Genomic DNA, 17,669 nt, shown 5'->3' on the forward strand with positions numbered 1-17,669 from the left:
ACAAAGAATGATTATATAAACAAGCATTTCCAGGCAATTGAGAAACCAAGCCTTGCTTCTTAATGCTAATAAACCATGCAACAAAGCACAAAAGTGCCAGACTAATAACAAAAGTTAGACTTTCGAGAAGTCTAAGCATGACTAAATACTCCACAGGAGTACTTAGTCCCACAACAGCAACCACAATCTTCTGTTGTTTGCGCTGTGTGTGCCCTGCCCGCTTTTCTTCCTCTCTTTCAAATAGGCCCTAGAGAGACAGACTTGTGATGATAGGTCAGCGCCCTGGCTAGGCTGGTCTAAAACTTGCCAAGATAGCTAATGATCCATGTATGCACAGTTAGCCTCTCTTTGTTAACATTATACATTCTATCCTCTAGGCATGGTCCTGAAGAGAGCTTATGTGTTCTGTGTTTTAAGTCAAAGCTGGAAATGTTGTGGCACTTTAAAATCTCCGTCACCAGATGACATTTTTGAGTCACTGCATCCAACTTGGCAAAAACGGTTTTAAATAGTTTCAACTGGAAAAGTTTATATTTGAACTCCAAAAATGAACAAACTGATTCACAAAGGCAGAGGCATTTTAATGGTGGATGAGTGATTTTTATTTGGTTTGTACATTCTGCTTCCAGTCTGGGAGTTTTTCCACCGGAGGGAAAAAAAAAAAAAGAACCCTGGCTGAAACAGAATTTATATGTACTTTTCTAATGAGCTCCAACAAAAAGTTGCAGCCTTTTTTCAAAACTTCACTAGCAAAGCCATTACATTAATGGCCCTAAACTCCATTCTGTTCTCCACGCCCCCTGCAGCAATGTCAGCGTGGTGACCACCGAAGGCACATCCTCCCGGGGGATCTGTGTCCAGGCCACACTGGGGTGGTCGGCTCCCAGCGTCTGGCAGCGAGACACGCAGCGTCCGGAGCCTCTGAAAGGCAGACCTTTCCAGCGGGGAGCTGGCAGACAAGAAAGAGACTGCGGAGGGACTGGCCGAGCATCCCGGCGCGGCGCGGGGATTCGGGGCAAGGAAATTTCCACGTCAGCAAACCTTGTCAGGGATGCTGACTCCCAGAGACTCCCAGCTGGAACCCCACCGGAGTCGGCGGTTCCAACACAACCCCGGCCACGCCGCCCGGAAAGATCCGCACCGCAAACCCCACCCCGCTCTCAACGCTCCCGCGACCACGCCCCGCGAAGGCGGGGGTAAGACTGAACCCGGCGCTCAGGCACCGCGCAGCGAGGGGCTGCTGCGCAGACTCGGCTCTGGGAGAGGCCGGAGCCCCGCCCCCGGCGCCTATTGGCTGCCCGGCGCGCCGTGGTTTCGGTCGCCAAGGACGCGGCGTCCGTTGGTTGCCAAGATGGCGGCGGCGGCGGCGGCTGGGCTGCTGCCGCCCCCTCTGCCGGTGCCCGGCAAGGTCGCCGCCGCCACAGCTGCCGTCGCTGCTGCACGGGAACCGGGGCTGCCGCGGCCAAGCCTCCCGCGCCCGTGACGCGAGGCCTGAGAGACGGAGTGGGGGGGGAGGGGGGGCCGAGGAGGACGACGGGGCCGGGGCTGCCATGAGGGAGGCGCCGGCGGCGGGCCGGACGGCGGCGCTGAGGTGAAGGATGCTGGCCTGGAGGCCTGGAGCCCGGAGCGCGGTTGCGGCGCGCGGCACCGAGTGTTCGGACGCCCGCGACGGAGCCCCCCTTAGCCCCCTCTCGGGCCGCGAGTGCCGCCGGCCTGGCGCCGACCTGTATCCTTCCAGGAGGCGGCGGGGGCCGGGTGCGCGGAGGTGACTGGGGTGCGCGCCGGTGGGGATGGGCAAGGGTGAGCAGGGTGACGGCGGTGCGTGGACGTGACGGAGATGGGCGGCTGGGGTGACGGCGGCGGGGCGGCGGGTCCCCGGCCCCGCGAATGAAGCTGCGCGCGGGACGCCCCCACCCGGCTCCGACCCGCTCAGCCCGGCTGACGAAGCTGTGCCGGGCCCCGCGGACGGAGGCGCGGAGCCAGGACCTGGCCTCTCTTCCCCGGGACTCGGTGCAGCCCACCTTCGGTCGAAAATTGTGCGAGTTTTGTTGTCCGAATCCGTGGGCCCATTTGAGTCCTGCAGAGCACGGCAGCACAGTCAGAATTAGCCCCTGTGTCCGCGAAGGGCGCGTTGGCGGCGGTGGGGACCGTCCGCAAGCGAGCGGGGAACGGCGTGTGTCCTGTTCCAGTTCGTCAAACGTCCGGGTCGGTCGGTCTCTCTCTGTCTCTCTCTGTGTCTCTGTCTCTCTCTCTCTCAGACACACACACACACACACGGAGTATGAGTGGGGGACGGGCAGAGAGGCAGCCCCAGAGGCAGCTGAGCCCAGCTCAGAGCCCCAGGTTCCAGGCTCCGAGCTGCCAGCACAGAGCGCGACGCTGGGCTCGAACTCTCGAGCTGTGAGATCATGGCCTGAGCCGAAGTGGGACGCTTAACCAGCCGAGCCACCCGGGCGCCCCTACGGCAGTAGAAATATTGCTGCACCCACCTTGCCTCTTTCTTCCCTGCCCAGTCTCCTACCCTACTCTTGATTCCCTGCAAATGCTCTCTCGCCCACATCCTTGGTTCTTTGCAGCCCTGGTCTTCGGCCTCAACCACCCCGTAGCTACTACAGTCCTACTTCTCTGTTCCTTCACTCGAGTAAGAAAAATGCTGCAGAGGAGAATCACAGAACAACACCGACCGCCACCACGCAGACTACCAGTTTCCAGCTTTACCTGAACAAGAACAGGGTCCTCTGTTGTTCCTCTTAACGCCTGTGCCAGGTCGACCCCTCCAGCTCTCAGTGGCCTGTCCTTCCACTTCCTAAGACAGCAGCACCACGAAGGCTCTCAGGTCCCTCCTCACAAACCCCACAAATTCCCATACTCCCAAGCACCACCCCCTACCCCCAACCTTGTTTCCGGCTCACTGATGGGATGTCACGGTGGAAGGTGCACCCCTGGATTGTAAATTATCCCACCGCTCTTATAATTTACCTTCAACTGCTGATGCCATTCTTTCCTTCCCTACAGCTTTATAAACACACTCAGGCCTTGACTATCCTTAAAATTAACTAAGACTCAAACCCCTTGATCCTAAGAACCCTTTTAACTTTATTCTAGTATCTTCTCAGTCTCTGCATTCAGACCTCTGAAAAGAGTAATCTAAATTCGCCATCTCTACCTTGTGTCACACTTGGTACTGCCTTCTGAAATAAACTTAAGTTAATAAGATAGAAGTATAAAGCTGTAAAAGAATACAGACAGAAAATAGAATCTCCTATTTTTTTTCATGTGTTTGAAGGTATAGGACGTTTACCTTTGGAAAGGAAAGAAATTTTAAAGAAAAGCTACTTCAAAGATGACTCATTAGTTTAAAACTTTAGTGTAAGGAGAAATTGTGTCAGTGCAATGAACTGGGGAAAATACTTCCACTATAGTACATGATTAATGTCTACACTGTCTACACTACACTACAACACTAAAAACTATAATATATATATATTTTATATATATATAAACATATATATTTATATGTATATATATAATTTATATATAATATATATATTTTATATATATAAACAACACTAAATCTCTATATATATATCTTGTCCTGTATGCCTGTGGAGAATTTTCTCCAAGGAAATGGTTCAGTGAGGTTTTATTAAGCCATTACTATATTCTAAGCCCCATGCCATGCATTGGAATTCTAGAAATGTAGAGACAGATGTTTGTAGCATGTACTCAGGAAGATGTCAAGTTCTCCAGTGGCTAGAAAATAGGAGAGGAACTGTGTGCGGTGGCCCCAGGCAGATGTGGGGAGTTAGCCAAGGAGGTGCTGGGCGGTGGTAATGGTATGAAGCGCCCGGTCTGTACCGTCAGTGTCTTCATGTGTCTGGACATAGGATTCATGCAGGGAAACGTTGAAAATTGAAGCTGAACAGACAGACCGGATTATAAAATGCTTTATATATTGGGTCTAGAGATAGAGAATTTATTGCAAATGTGACAGGGAGCTATAGAGAACAACAAAGAATGAGAAATCCATCCAGATTTGCATGTAGCTGGTTTTGTGGAGGTTCGTAATGAATGTAAAGCTATGCAGTCTCATTATCTGAATTCATAATACCTAAAAGTACAATTTTTTTTCCCCAGGGAAAGTGAGATGTGTCTTCAGTGCTGATACTAATTCAGAATCTTTTTTACGTAAAACATTTGCTGGCCATATGCTAACACTAATGTACACACATATTAATTGTTCCGCAAAAAATCATTGCATCGTTAATATGAGGCTGTGATTACATCTATCAGATAGCACTGACACTCATCCACTGAAGACAGCCATTGTCCTTAACTTTGTGCTACCATTAGAGATATGAAAATCCATCTAGAGAAAAATTTGGAAGAAGAGCGCCAGATATTACTGCAGCAACAAAAAATATGTCGAAATCGAGCTCGTAAATATTTTGTGGAATCAAACCGGAGAAAAAAGTAAGTAATCGTATTTTCTTCAGAATTGTAGAAAATCAAAGTCATTATACATTAATAGTTTCTCTACTTTGTAGCATTTTATGAACTTAAGTCGTGACATTGCTTTGTCTGTAAAACACTGATCAAGATTTTTGTCCCTTCATAAATTTTCTTACCGTTTTTTTGCCTAAAGCACAAAGATGTTGGTATGTTGTCTAATTACACTGACTGTGACCATAGCAGTCTTTTCTTGTCATAGAACTTCCTATAACAGTGTCATGTGACTGCAAAATGTACTGTTCTCTTTGTCTTCCGTATCATTTCATGACAAATTAAAAGATGACCAATTAGAGCCTTAGTCTAATGGAATGTAACTTGATTTTGTTACTCACTTCTATATAATTTTTTATATGGCTGTTTTCATTCATCCAATCAGAAAAATGGGGGAAAATATAAATAATTGTGGAAATATGATACAAAGAATATTATAAATGACTTCCATAAAAAAAATGCAGTTTTCTAGTGTAAACTGGAAGCCTAATAAAGTAAAAGTGTAAACCATCCAGTCACTGCTTCACAGTTTTCAAAGTTTCTTTGAATTATTAGATTTTGGTTTTTTAGACAGATTGGTAATGATGTTTTTGCTACCTTGTCTATATTTCCACAATACGTCAATAGCAGCAAATCCCTAGCGTTTATCAACTGCATCATTGGGCATGTGTTGCAAATCCCATTTGGGGAATACAAAATTGTTTACCTGTAATTTTTTTCTGGCATGGTATTTCTCTTTAGATTAACTCTTTCATTATCTGGTATAAAGTTATTTAATGAAGTTTTGTTTTGTATTTGTGTCTCACTGTGTTTCCCCATACCTTTTGGCTCTGGGGACCTATAAAAGGCACGTGCCAGGTGTTCAATGAAGATGAATAGTCATATGTTGAAACAGTCATGGGCTAGATCAAATATCTAGGTTTAAATCCTCATTCCTTGAGTTAGAGCAAGGTATTTAATCTCTCACCCTCAGTTTCTTGTTTTTATGATTAGAATCAATAACACGTAACTCAAGGGATTGTTATGTAGAGCAAAAAGGTAATGTTAGAAGAGGAATAGTTGAAAACGTGGAAAAATACGTATCACAGTGTCTGACCAGTACTGCTTCTTCCTTATTTAGTTTATTTTGTTGATTAATAATACTTGTCAATTGTGTGTTTTCTAATAATTGAGTTGCTTTGTAAAATAGCACAAAGTGACTTCCTGTTTTCTCTCATCAAATACTTTTCTCATCAAAAAAAAAAAAATTCTGATGTAGAAAGAAGAGAAATTTTGGTTTAAAATTCTAAGAGGACATTTTCCAATATAATTTAATTATGTTTTATTTTTGTTACCTTACAGTGCTGTGTAAAGACATGTAAAAATTTCCTTTTAAATACTAATCATTTCATTTTTTAAAATTTTTAAAAATTTTGTTTTTTTTTTAATGTTTATTTATTTTTGAGACAGAGACAGAGCATGAACAGGGGAGGGGCAGAGAGAGGGAGACACAGAATCTGAAACAGGCTCTAGGCTCTGAGCTGTCAGCACAGAGCCTGATGCGGGGTTCGAACCCACAAACTGTGAGATCATGACCTGAGCCAAAGTCGGACACTTAAACGACTGAGCCACCCAGGTGCCCCAAATCATTTCATTTTTTATAAAGGGGGCCAAGTTATTTGTGCACTCCTGAATTTCAAAATGTGTCTATTATAATGGCTTTTTGGGCCTTGCTGTTATCTATTTATGTTTTACTTCATGTAAGTTTATGCTGTCCGCTCCCATCATGGTCACAGTTTCTGTCTAAAAACCATTTTTTCCTACAAGCAGAGCTGTTCTCCTTCCACTCTTAGGTAAGTTAAACTTTGACATTGTCAGTGCTGTGTCCCCAGTAGTATTCAAAGAAAGTGTCTGTAGCATCAATTTTTCTTTATTTATTCCCATTCATTGCTTAAAATCACGCACATTTAATTTTCTTGTTATTTACTACTGCTTTGCTTTTCTATCTGCCAGTATTTTTCTTAAATGTTTTTATCACATTCTCAAGTTTTCCATTCTTCTATTCAGTATCTGTAGACCGGAGTCCCCTTTCTTTTACTCCAAGACCTCCTACCTTCTGTAGATACTGCCCCCATATGTACTGGCTATCTGTAGGCCTAATGCATAACTGGCATTCTGGGACTTTACCTTTTTTGCTCTTGGGATTTGAAGACACAGTTTCTTATTTCCCATAGCATCCCTTTTGTTTTGTTTTATAACAGTTTGCTGGAGCACATCCTCACATAGTTTTCTATTATGCTACTTGTAGACCAAGTAATCTTAAGATACACACACACACACACACACACACACACACACACACACACACACACAGAAATTAACTATTTCCTACATTTTTAAAAATTTCAATTTTGGAACTATCTTTTATCTGTAACTAAAAAGGCATCTATTTACTGAACAAGCATAACTGGTTGAGTACAAATGATTAAACATTATATCAGGAGAAAAAAAATTTTGTTTATTCTATTATTAAACTTTAGAAATGACGATCTGATTTAATGTGACTTCATAAGGGTAAGAAATTGAAACAGATGTTAAGAGGCCAAAAGGAGCCTCAGGTAGTTGTGGTTTTCTTTAAGTTTGTTTTAATTTTGTTTGTTTGTTTTTTTTTTTTTAATTTATTTGTTAAACTCCAAGTTAGTTAACATACAGTGTAGTATTGATTCAGGAGTAGAACCCAGTGATTCATCACTTACATGTGACACCCAGCGCTCATCCCAACAAGTGCCCTTCTTAATGCCCATCACCCATTTAGCCCATCCCCCCATCCACCTCCCCTCCAGCAACCCTCAGTTTGTTCTCTGTATTTAAGTCTCTTATGGTTTGCCTCCCTCTTGTTTTTATCTTATTTTTCCTTCCCATTCTCCTATCTTCTTCTATTGTGTTTCCTAAACATATGAGTGAGATCATATGAAATTTGTCATTTGCTGACTTTGGTTCCATGGATCTGTGTGTTTATTTTTATACCAATATCATACTGTTTTGATTAGTCTAGGTTTGCAGCATAGTTTGAGATCAAGAAGTGTGATACCTCCAGCTCTGTTCTTTCTCAAGATTGTTTTGGCTCTTTGAGATCTTTTGTGGCTCCATATAAATTGTAGAATTATTCTGGTTTTATAAAATATGCCATTGGTATTTTGACAGGGATTGCATTGAATCTTTAGATCGCCTTGTGTGGTATGGACAGTCTAACAATATTAATTCTCCCAATCCATGAGCACAGAACATCTTTCTGTTTGTTTGCATCTTCTTTTTTTTTTTTTTTTTAATTATTTACTGGGGGGGGAGCAAGCAAGCGAGGGGCAAAGAGAGGGGGCAGAGGATCCAAAGTGGGCTCTGCACTGACAGGCTGACAGCAGTGAGCCCTATGTGGAGCCTGAGGTCACGAACCACAAGATCATGACCTGAGCTGAAGTCGGACGCTCAACCTCAACCGACTGAGCCACCCAGGGGCCCCTTATTTGCATCTTCTTAAGTTTCTTTCACGAACGTCTTCCAGTTTTCAGTGTAGAGGTCTTTCATCTCCTTGGTTACATTTATTGCCAGACATCTTATTCTTTTTGATGGAATTATAAATGGGATTGTTTTCTTGATTCTCATTATTAGTGCATAGAAATGAAATGGATTTCTGAATATTGATTTTGTATCCGCAACTTTACTGAATTTATAGATTCGTTCTAGCAGTCTTTTGGTGGATTCTTTAGGGTTTTCTGTATATAATATCATGTCATCTGCCAATAGTGACAGTTTTGTTTCTGTCTTTCCTATTTGAGTGACTTTTTTTTCCTTGCCTAATTGCCATGTCTGGGACTTCCAGTACTCTATTGAATACTAGTGCGACGAGTGAGCATCCCTGTTCTTAGAGGATCACCATTATGATGTTAACGGTGGGATTGTCATATATGGCCTTTATTATGTTTAGGTACATTCTTTACTACCCACTTCGTTGAGTGTTTTTATCATAAATAGATGTTGACTTTTGTCATGCTTTTTCTGCATCTATTGAGATGTTCATATAATTTTTATCTTTCATTTTGTTAATATAGTGAATCTTTTTTTTTCAACGTTTATTTTTTTGGGGACAGAGAGAGACAGAGCATGAACAGGGGAGGGGCAGAGAGAGAGGGAGACACAGAATCGGAAACAGGCTCCAGGCTCTGAGCCATCAGCCCAGAGCCTGACACGGGGCTCGAACTCATGGACCGCGAGATCCTGACCTGGCTGAAGTCAGACGCTTAACCGACTGCGCCACCCAGGGACCCCTATAGTGAATCATTTTAATTGATTTGCAGATGTTGAACCAAGCTTGCATCCCTGGAATATATCCCAGTTGATTCTGGTGTATGACTCTTTTTTTTTTTCTTTTTCTTTTTTAAAGTTAATTTATTTATTTTGAGAGAGAGAGAGAGAGAGAGAGAGAGAGAGAGAGAGAGAGAGAGAGACACGAGAGGGGCAGAGAGAGAATCCCAACCAGGTTCTGCACTGTCAGCGCAGAGCCCAGTGTGGGACTTGATCTCATGAGCCATTAGATCATGACTTGAGCCGAAATCAAGAGTTGGACTCTTAACCAACTGAGTCACCCAGGCGGCCGTGGTTTATGATCCTTTTAACGTATTGTTGGAATTGGTTTGCTAATATTTGTTGATTTTTACATCTGTGTTCATCAAGGATGTTGGCCTGTAATTTCCTTTTTTTGTGATGTTCTTGTGTAGTTTTGCTCTCAGGGTAATGCTGACCTTGTAGAATTTGTTTGGAAGCTTTCCTTCCTCTTCTATTTTTTGGAAGAGTGTGAGAAGTATAGGTATTAAATCTTCTTTGAATGTTTGGTAGACAATACCAGTAAAGCCATCTGGTCCTGGACTTTTGTTTTTTGGGGGATTTTTGATTACTGATTCATTCTCCTTACTAATAATTGGTCTGTTCTGATTATCTGTTTCTTCATGATTCAGTCTTGGAAGATTGTGTGTTCCTAAGAATTTTTTCATTTCTTCTATATTTTCCAATTTGTTGATGTATAATTGCTCCTAGTAATCTGGTATGATCCTTTGTATATCTGTGATATCAGTTGTAATTTCTCCTCTTTCATTTCTGATTATATTTGTTTGAGTCCTCTCTCTTCTGTTCTTGGTTAGTCTAGCTAAGGATTTGTTGATTTTATCTTTTCAGAGAACCAGCTCTTAGTTGCAGTGATCTTTTCTATTGTCCTTTTAGTCTCTCTGCATTTCTTTCTCCTCTGATCTTTATTATTTTCCTTCTTCTAGTTTGGGGCTTTGTTTGTTCTTTTTCTAGTTCCTGTAGGTGTAAAGATAGATTGACATTTTTCTTGTTTTTTGAGGTAGACCTGTATTGTTATGAACTTACCACTTAGAACCGCTTTTGCTATATATAGATTTTGGTACATCATATTTCTGTTTTCATTTGTCTCTAGATTTTTTTTTAATTTCTTCCTTGATTTCTTCTCTTACACAGCTGCTCAGTAACATATTGTTAAACTCCACATATTTATAGTTTTCCCATTTATCTTCATGTAATTAATTTCTAGTTTTATACTATTGTGGCTGGAAAAGATGCTTGATATGATTTCAGTCTTCTTGAATTCATTGAGACTTGTTGTCCAATGCATGATCTAGTCAAGAGAATGTTTAATGGGCACCTGAGAAGAATGTGTATGCTGCAACTTTTGGATTGAATGTTCTGTGTATATTTATTAACTCTGTGTAGTCTAATGTGTTTTTTAAGGCTGATGTTTCCATATTGATTTTTTTATCTGAATGATCTATTGATTAATGAAAGTGGGTATTGAAGTTTCCTACTGTTATTGTATTGCTTTCATTTTCTCTCTTTAGGTCTGTTAAAATTTGCTTTATATATTTTGGTGCTTGTACATTGGTTTCCTATGTATTTATAAATTTTATGTTTTCTTGCTGGATTGACCCTTTTGTCATTATACAGTACCGTCTTTGCCTTAAATTACAGTCTTTGTTTTCAAGTCTCTTTTGTGTGATGAGTATAGCTCCTCCATCTTTCTTTTCATTTTCATTTGCATGGAATATCTTTTTCCATCCCTTTCTTTCAGTCCATGCATGCTTATTTCTGAAGTTAGTCTCTTGTAGGCAGCATGTAGATAGGTCTTGTTTTTCTTTTTTCTTTTTTTTTTTTTTTTTTAATCTCTTCAGTCACTGTCTTTTGATTGGTGAATTTAAGCCATTTACTTTTAAAATAATTATTGGTAAGTATACACTTATTGCCATTTTGCTCATTGTTTTATGGCAATTTTATTCTTTCTTGTTTCTTTCTTCTCTTGTCTTTTGTGATTTGGCTTTCTGTAGTGTCATGTTTAGATTCCTTTCTTATTTTCTTTTGTGTATTTGTTATAAGTTTTTTCCTTGTGATTGCTGTCAGATTCACATAAAATATCGTGTGTAAATAACAGTCTGTTTTAAGTTGATAGCAACTTAATTTTAAGCATATTCCAAAACTTTACCTTTTTACAACACCCCCAGCTTTTATATTTTCAATAACACATTTTACATCTTTTTGTCCTATGTTTCCTTTAATTATTTTACTTTTAATAATTTTAACTACTTTTGTCTTTTAACCTTCATGCTAGCTTTATAAGTGATTGATCTACTACCTTTGTTATATATTACCTTTTCCAGTAAGGTTTTTACTTTTCTGTGTTTTCTTATTAATTAGTGCCATTTCTTTTCAGCTGAAAGAAGACCCTTTAATGCTTCTTACAGAGCTGGTTTGGTGGCGATGAACTCCTTTAACTCCAAATCTGTCCTTCAATCCTGAGTGGTAACTTCACTGTGTAGAGAATTCTTGATTGAAAGATTCTGTTTTCTTTCAGCATCTTAAATATGTCATGCCACACCCTTCTGGCCCATAATGTTTCTGCTGGAAATTCTGCTGTGAGTTTTTGGGGTTTCCCCTTGTGTGTAACAAGTTGTTTTTCTCTTGCTGCTTTTAGGATTCTCTCTTTATCCTTAACTTTTATCATTTTGATTATAATATGTCTCAGTGTAGATTTCTTTGTGTTCATCTTATTTGGAACTCTCTGGGCTTCCTGGACTTAGATGTCTGATTCCTTCCCCTGATTGAAGAAGTTTTCAACCATTATTTCTCACATAATTTTTCTGGCTCTTTCCTCTGTCTTCTTCTGGGATCTCTATAATGCGAACATTATTCTGCTTGATAATTGTCCCAAAGGTCCCTTAAGGTATCGTCACTGTTCTTAATTCATTTTTACATTTGCTGCTCAGTCTCTGTGAGTTTCATTGCTTTGTTTTCCAACTTACCGATTTGTTCGACCTCATTCAGGCTGCTGTTGAACCCTTCTAGTGAATTTTTCAGTTCAGTTACAACTTTCTGTTCAGTTACAACTTCTGTTACAAGTTCAGTTCAGAATCTCTTATTCCTCCAGCAAACATTGCATACCTTTTATGTTTCTGTCTCTTTGTTGAGGTTCTCTCCGTGTTCATCCATTTTTCTCTGAAGTTCGGTGAACTTTATAACTATTACTTTAAACTCTTTATTAGGCAGATTACTTATCACCTTTTCATTTAGTTTTTTCCTTTTTTAATTTTTTTTTTTTACATTTATTCATTTTTGAGAGACAGAAAGAGCACAAGCGGGGGAGGGACAGAGAGAGAAGGAGACACAGAATCTGAAGCAGGCTCCAGGCCCGGAGCTATCAGCACAGATCCTGATGTGGGGCTCAAACTCACAAACCGCGAGATCATGACCTGAGCCGAAGTCGGACACTTAACCAACTGAGCCACTCAGGCGCTCCTCATTTAGTTTTTTCTGTGGTATTGTTCTTTCTTTTGGAACGTATTTGTTTTTCTCCTCCTTTTTCTTGATGCTCTGTGTTTGTTTCTATATATTTAGGTAAGACAGCCACCTCTCCCAGTCTGGAAGGGGTAACCTTATGTAAGAGATGTCTTACAAGGCTCAAAAGTGCAGTATCCTCTGGTCACCAGAGCATGGCACTCAAGGATGGTCTTCTGTGTGGGCTGTGTGCACCCTCTTACTACAGTGAGGCCATAGCTGTGCGTGCTAGTGGGTGGGGCCGGGACTCAGTCTCGCTGCAGCAAGCCCCTGTGACTGCTGTCATGGGTTGGCAGGTAGGGGTGGCTCCCGACCCCAGTTGCAAAGCACATTCCTGACTGTGCAGCACGTTGGTGGGCACAGCTTTCAGGGGCATAGGCATTGGTGCTAGCAGATTAGAGGAAGAATTCCACAAGGGTGCTCCCTGGTACTAGAATTAGGAAGGTAAACTGAGTGGCTTCTGCCATTGTCTCTTTCCCCAGGGGAAAGTCCCTGCTGTTTCCAGTCCCTCCCACAGACTTTTTAAGGTAAACGAATGGGTCTCCTTTCCCTATTGTCTGTGTGCAGTTCAGACTAGTGTTTGAGTCTGTGCCAAAGCCCGTTAGAGTGAGTTTTCTGTTCCCTATGGTTTTATAGTTTTCCTGAACATAATCCCTGTTTACTGTTTTGGGGGCTCCTCTCTCCTGTGCAGGATCTAAGGTTTGGGATATGGAGTTGGAATCTCTTACTCCTCCAGCAAACATTGCATACCTTTTATATCCCTTCTGATTGTGACCCATAGCAGCTGGGGTGTTGTTTTCCCCTAACAAGTTCGTGTTTCTGCCTCCCTCTCTTACCGATGTTGCCCTTTTATCCTTTGTTGTGGAGGCTCCGTTCATTCCATTTTCAGGTCCCTTTCAGTGGGAATTATTCCATACATAGTTGTAGATTTGTGTCCAGGGGAGGACATGGTTCAGGACTTGCCGTGCTGCTATCTTGGACCCAACTCAACCTCCAAATAGTTTTAAAATACTAATGTAAGCACATAGACTTAAAAGATCAGATTATCAGACAAAATTCTTATGTAACTAACTGGCAGAAAAAGAGAAAAAAAGGACAGAATGGGGAAATTTTCCCAAATAAAGAGAACAAAGACTACCAGGTAATAAATGAAAGGCAAATACTTTGGAAGAGTCGCTAAAATTTGTAAGACAGATTTCTTAAATGTCCTAAAGGCAGAAGAAAATTAGCTAGAGAATCATGTAATGAATTACCTGGTGAACATGAAATATGGGGTAACTGCATTATCTATTTGGGAAAATGATGAAGTTTGAAGTTTCCCATGAAGCCGGAAATATATACCCTTAGAATAAATAAGAAGAAATTATACTTTACATAGTAAGTCATGTTTATCAAACCTCTACATGTGGATATATATCATAAGCTAAAAAATATAAATAGATTCAAGTAGGTTTAGATATCAGTATGTGTGAATATCCATGGTTATATTATCCATAATATATTAAAAGAAAAATTCAAGGAATTTAAGACATTTACAAGTGATTTTTGAACATTTAAAAATAATCTAGAAGACAGCCATTTATTCACTAAAGTAATATTTGCTGGGAGACTTAAAGATTTCATATACTGAAGAATAAAAAAGTAAATGCATGATTCCTGCCCTCAACTTACTAATAGTGAAGGAATAAAGGCTGGCGATGCTATGAGATGAATACTGTGACGTACTATGGAAGCACATTCACATAGTCCGGAATAAAGAACTCCTGGAAGTCTTGTTAGATGACCAGGAGTTATCCAGGTGGCCGGAGCAGGAAGGGAATTTAACTCAAAGAGGACAATATGTGGAGAGGTTTAATGTTGTGGAATATAAGAGAGAAATGTTATGTGACTTACACACGGGAAAATGTGGAAGAGCATTAGGAGATGAAGCTATAGAGTGGGTAAGGAGATATTTCATAAAACCACTTGTGTGCTGATCTAAAGCAATTAAACCCTGTCCTTAGTACTCGGAGATGCTGTTGAAGGAGGAAGACCAGAGTGTCATGACTGCATTTACATTTTAGCTGATTACAGCCAAGGACTAGAGGATGAAATGAAAGCACCTGGAGACAAGAACAAAAGAACAAGTAGAGAGTTGTTACACTGACCTGGCAAGAAGGGGGGGAGGGTCACTGGGGGGTCTCAAGTCATGGGTGGTGCATAAGGAGCATTGTCAAAATGGGATACTTACGGATTTTGTAAACCTTAACGTTTTTAATACCAGTCTTTCTAAATTTCTGTGATCTTTTATACAAATTATGATAAATTTTTGATTTTTCCTTTATGCCCTAGGATTATTATGATAAGCATCAAATATTCCCTGTTGTGTTGCTGTTTTGCCTTGAGCTGTTAACCTTTATTTAGTTTATAATAGTAGCCTGACAGGTAAGCTTGGTGAGTTTATCTATTAAAGATTTTCTCTCTACTGGCTGAAATTTCTTTTTTAAATTGAAGTCTTTATTTTAAGATAGTTGTAGATTCACATGCTGTTGTAAAAAAAAATAATAGAAATCCCATAATACCCTTTACTTAGTTTTCCCCAATGGTAACATTTTGCAAAACTATAGTTCAACCTCAAAACCAGAATAATGACACTTAGGCAGGCAAGATACAGAACATCGTCGCAGAGATTCCTGAGTTGCCTTTTATAGTGACACCCACTTCCCTCCCACTCCCACCTTCTGGAGATCACTAATCTGTTCTCATTTCATCTCAGGTTTTGCATTTCTAGAGCGCTCTATAAATGCCGTCATACTGTATGTAACCTTTAGTGATGGACTTTTTTCCCTCGGTGCAACACTCTGGGATCCGTCCAGGTTGTTGTGTGCACCAGCGGTTCACTGTTTTTATTGCTGAGTGTTCTCCCTGATGTGGGTGGTGCACCAAAGGGGGGTTAACCTGAAGGACATCTGGGTGATTTCCAGTTTGGGTTATGACAAATAAAGCTGCTATAAATACTCATGTATATGTTTTGTGTGAACAGAAATTTTTATTTCTTTGGATAAATGACTGAAAGTACAATTGCTGGATCATATGGTGATTGCATATTCGTGTTTAAAATTGCCAAACTGGTTTTCAGAGTGACTGTACCCATCACCACTGTAAGATTGATCAGTGTTCACATCCTCACCAGCTGGCACCAGTGTTGTTAATAGTTTTTATTTTTTCCATTTTTATGGGTGTGTAGTAATAGCTCATCGTATTAATTTTCATTTCCCTAATGGCTAATGATGACAATATCTTTTCATGTCCGTATTTGCTATCTATCCTCTTTAATGAAGTTTCTCTTAATGTCTTTTGTACATTTTCTAATTAGATTACTTGCTGTTTTACTGTTGAGTGTCAGAGAACTGTATACATTCTAGATACTTTGTCAGGCATGTGCTCCTCTGGAGCTTAGCTTTTCATCTCCTTAGTTGGGTCTTTCCCAGAGCACAAGTTATTATTTCTATGAAGTCCAATTTATCCACTTTTCTTTTTATAGATTGTGCTTTGATGTCAAGTCTAAGAACTCTGTGCTTAACGACCTAGATCCTAAAAATTTTCTCTTTTTCCTAAACGTTCTATTTTAATGTTTTATAGTTAAGTCCATGATTCATTTTTAAAAAAAATTTTTTAAGTTTACTTATTTTGAGAGAAAGAGAGAGGAGAGAATCCCAAGCAGGCCCATGCAATCAGCACAGAGCCCGACACAGGGCTAGAACCCACAAACCGTGAGATCATGACCTGAGCCAAAATCAAGAATCAGACACTTAACCAAATGAGCCACCCAGGCACCCTCCCCCCATGATTCATTTTGAGTTAACTTTTGTATAAGGTGTGAGACTTAGGACCCCCTCGTCAGAATTCAGTTGAGCGTATTCGTGTGGGTCTATATCTGGGTTCTCTCTTCTGTTAATCTCTTTTGTTAAACCTCCACCAATACTTCAGTTTTTATGTGATTATGTAGCTATATAATATGTAGTTATATAATTATTCTTGTGTAATAAGGTAGGTCTTCAAATCACATAGACTGATTCCTCCCACTTTATTCTTTCTCAGAATTATTTTAGGTATTCTCATTCCTTTGCCTTTATATATAAAATTTAGAGTAATCTTAACTGTATCTGCAAAAAACATTGATGAGCTTTTTAATAAGAATTGCATTATACCTTTACATCTATGTGGTGTGGAGAGAACTGACATCTTTTCTTTAATCAATCAGTTTTTTATTTCAGTTATTGTATTTTTCAGTTCTAAAATTTTCAGTTGGTTCTTCTTAGTGATTCTGTAATCATCTATTCTTGAGGCTATTTTTTTCATTTGCAAACATGTTCATAATTGCTGATTGAGCACTTTTATCAATCATGGCTGCTGTAAAATCTTTGTCAGATAATTCTGACATCTCTGTCATTTTGGTGTTGATATCTGTTGTCTTTTTTCACTCAGTTTGAGATCTTCCTGGTTCTTGGAATAAGTGGTTTTCTATTAAAACCTGGACATTTTTGTATTATGTTATGAGACTCTGGAACTTCCTAAAGTGTCACCTTTAGCTGGCTCTGGCACCATACCAGCTGGGGAAGGCTATGGGGGTGGAAGCTGCCTCACTACTGACAGATGGAGGTGGCGGTCTAGTTCACCCCTCAGTCTCTGTGGACACCAGGTTAGGGGAGGGGCCCCTTATTACTTCAGGGAGCGTGGGCGTTTCCATTGACACCGCAGTGTGTGTGGCCTCATTACTGCTAGATGTTGATGGAGAAAGTCTTCCTCAGACACTACCCAGTTGGGCAGAGATGGGCAGAGACTCATCCTGCCAGACTCCGGACCTCTTTTCTGCTAATACCAGGTGATGAGGAGGGCCTCCTTACCACCAGGTAGGGATGAAAGCCCGGCGTTCTGTTCAGCTTCTCTGACGTTATTCCAGCAGGAGGGCTGGGGGTGCCCTGTTACTGCCTGGCAAGCGTGGAAATCCAGGCCCCCCAGCAGCCTTTGCTGGCAAGGGTGGGAGCAGAGCCACAGTGTTTCTTTGGTGGTATTTGGATAGAGTGGTGGGCTGTTGAATAAAAGTTTTCTGTCTTGCTGGGTTGGCTTCTCCTCTCCTGGGGCTAGAGAGAGCAAGCTTCGTTTGGCTAGTTTATTTGTTTATCTTGTTTAAACCTGTTGACATATACACATTGCCTGATTCTTCCACTCCAAGTATGGGATATTTGAAGCCAAAAGAAAAACCAGGAAACTTACCATCGTGTCGTTCCTCAGGTCCCGCGGTCCACGGTTAC

General features: G+C 40.8%; 1 protein-coding gene across 6 annotated transcripts in view; it reads left to right on the forward strand.

The window, feature by feature from the left end:
* The first annotated feature begins 1,571 nt into the window (after window positions 1-1,571).
* Window positions 1,572-17,669, forward strand: part of CEP126 (centrosomal protein 126) — a 105,068-nt gene continuing 88,970 nt past the window's right edge. For 5 of the 6 annotated variants that reach the window (XM_040460806.1, XM_040460808.1, XM_040460810.1 and 2 more), the window contains exons 1-2: window positions 1,572-1,726; window positions 4,354-4,473. In XM_040460806.1, coding sequence (XP_040316740.1) covers window positions 1,599-1,726; window positions 4,354-4,473 — 248 coding nt within the window. In that variant the 5' untranslated portion in view covers window positions 1,572-1,598. Of the gene's footprint in view, window positions 1,727-1,999; window positions 2,206-4,353; window positions 4,474-17,669 lie in introns of those variants that run through there. The other variant, XM_040460809.1, reaches the window with a different exon arrangement.

This window comes from Herpailurus yagouaroundi, unplaced genomic scaffold, assembly GCF_014898765.1.
Source record: "Herpailurus yagouaroundi ecotype Mexico unplaced genomic scaffold, PumYag 251, whole genome shotgun sequence".
Classification (NCBI taxonomy): Eukaryota; Metazoa; Chordata; class Mammalia; order Carnivora; family Felidae; genus Herpailurus; species Herpailurus yagouaroundi.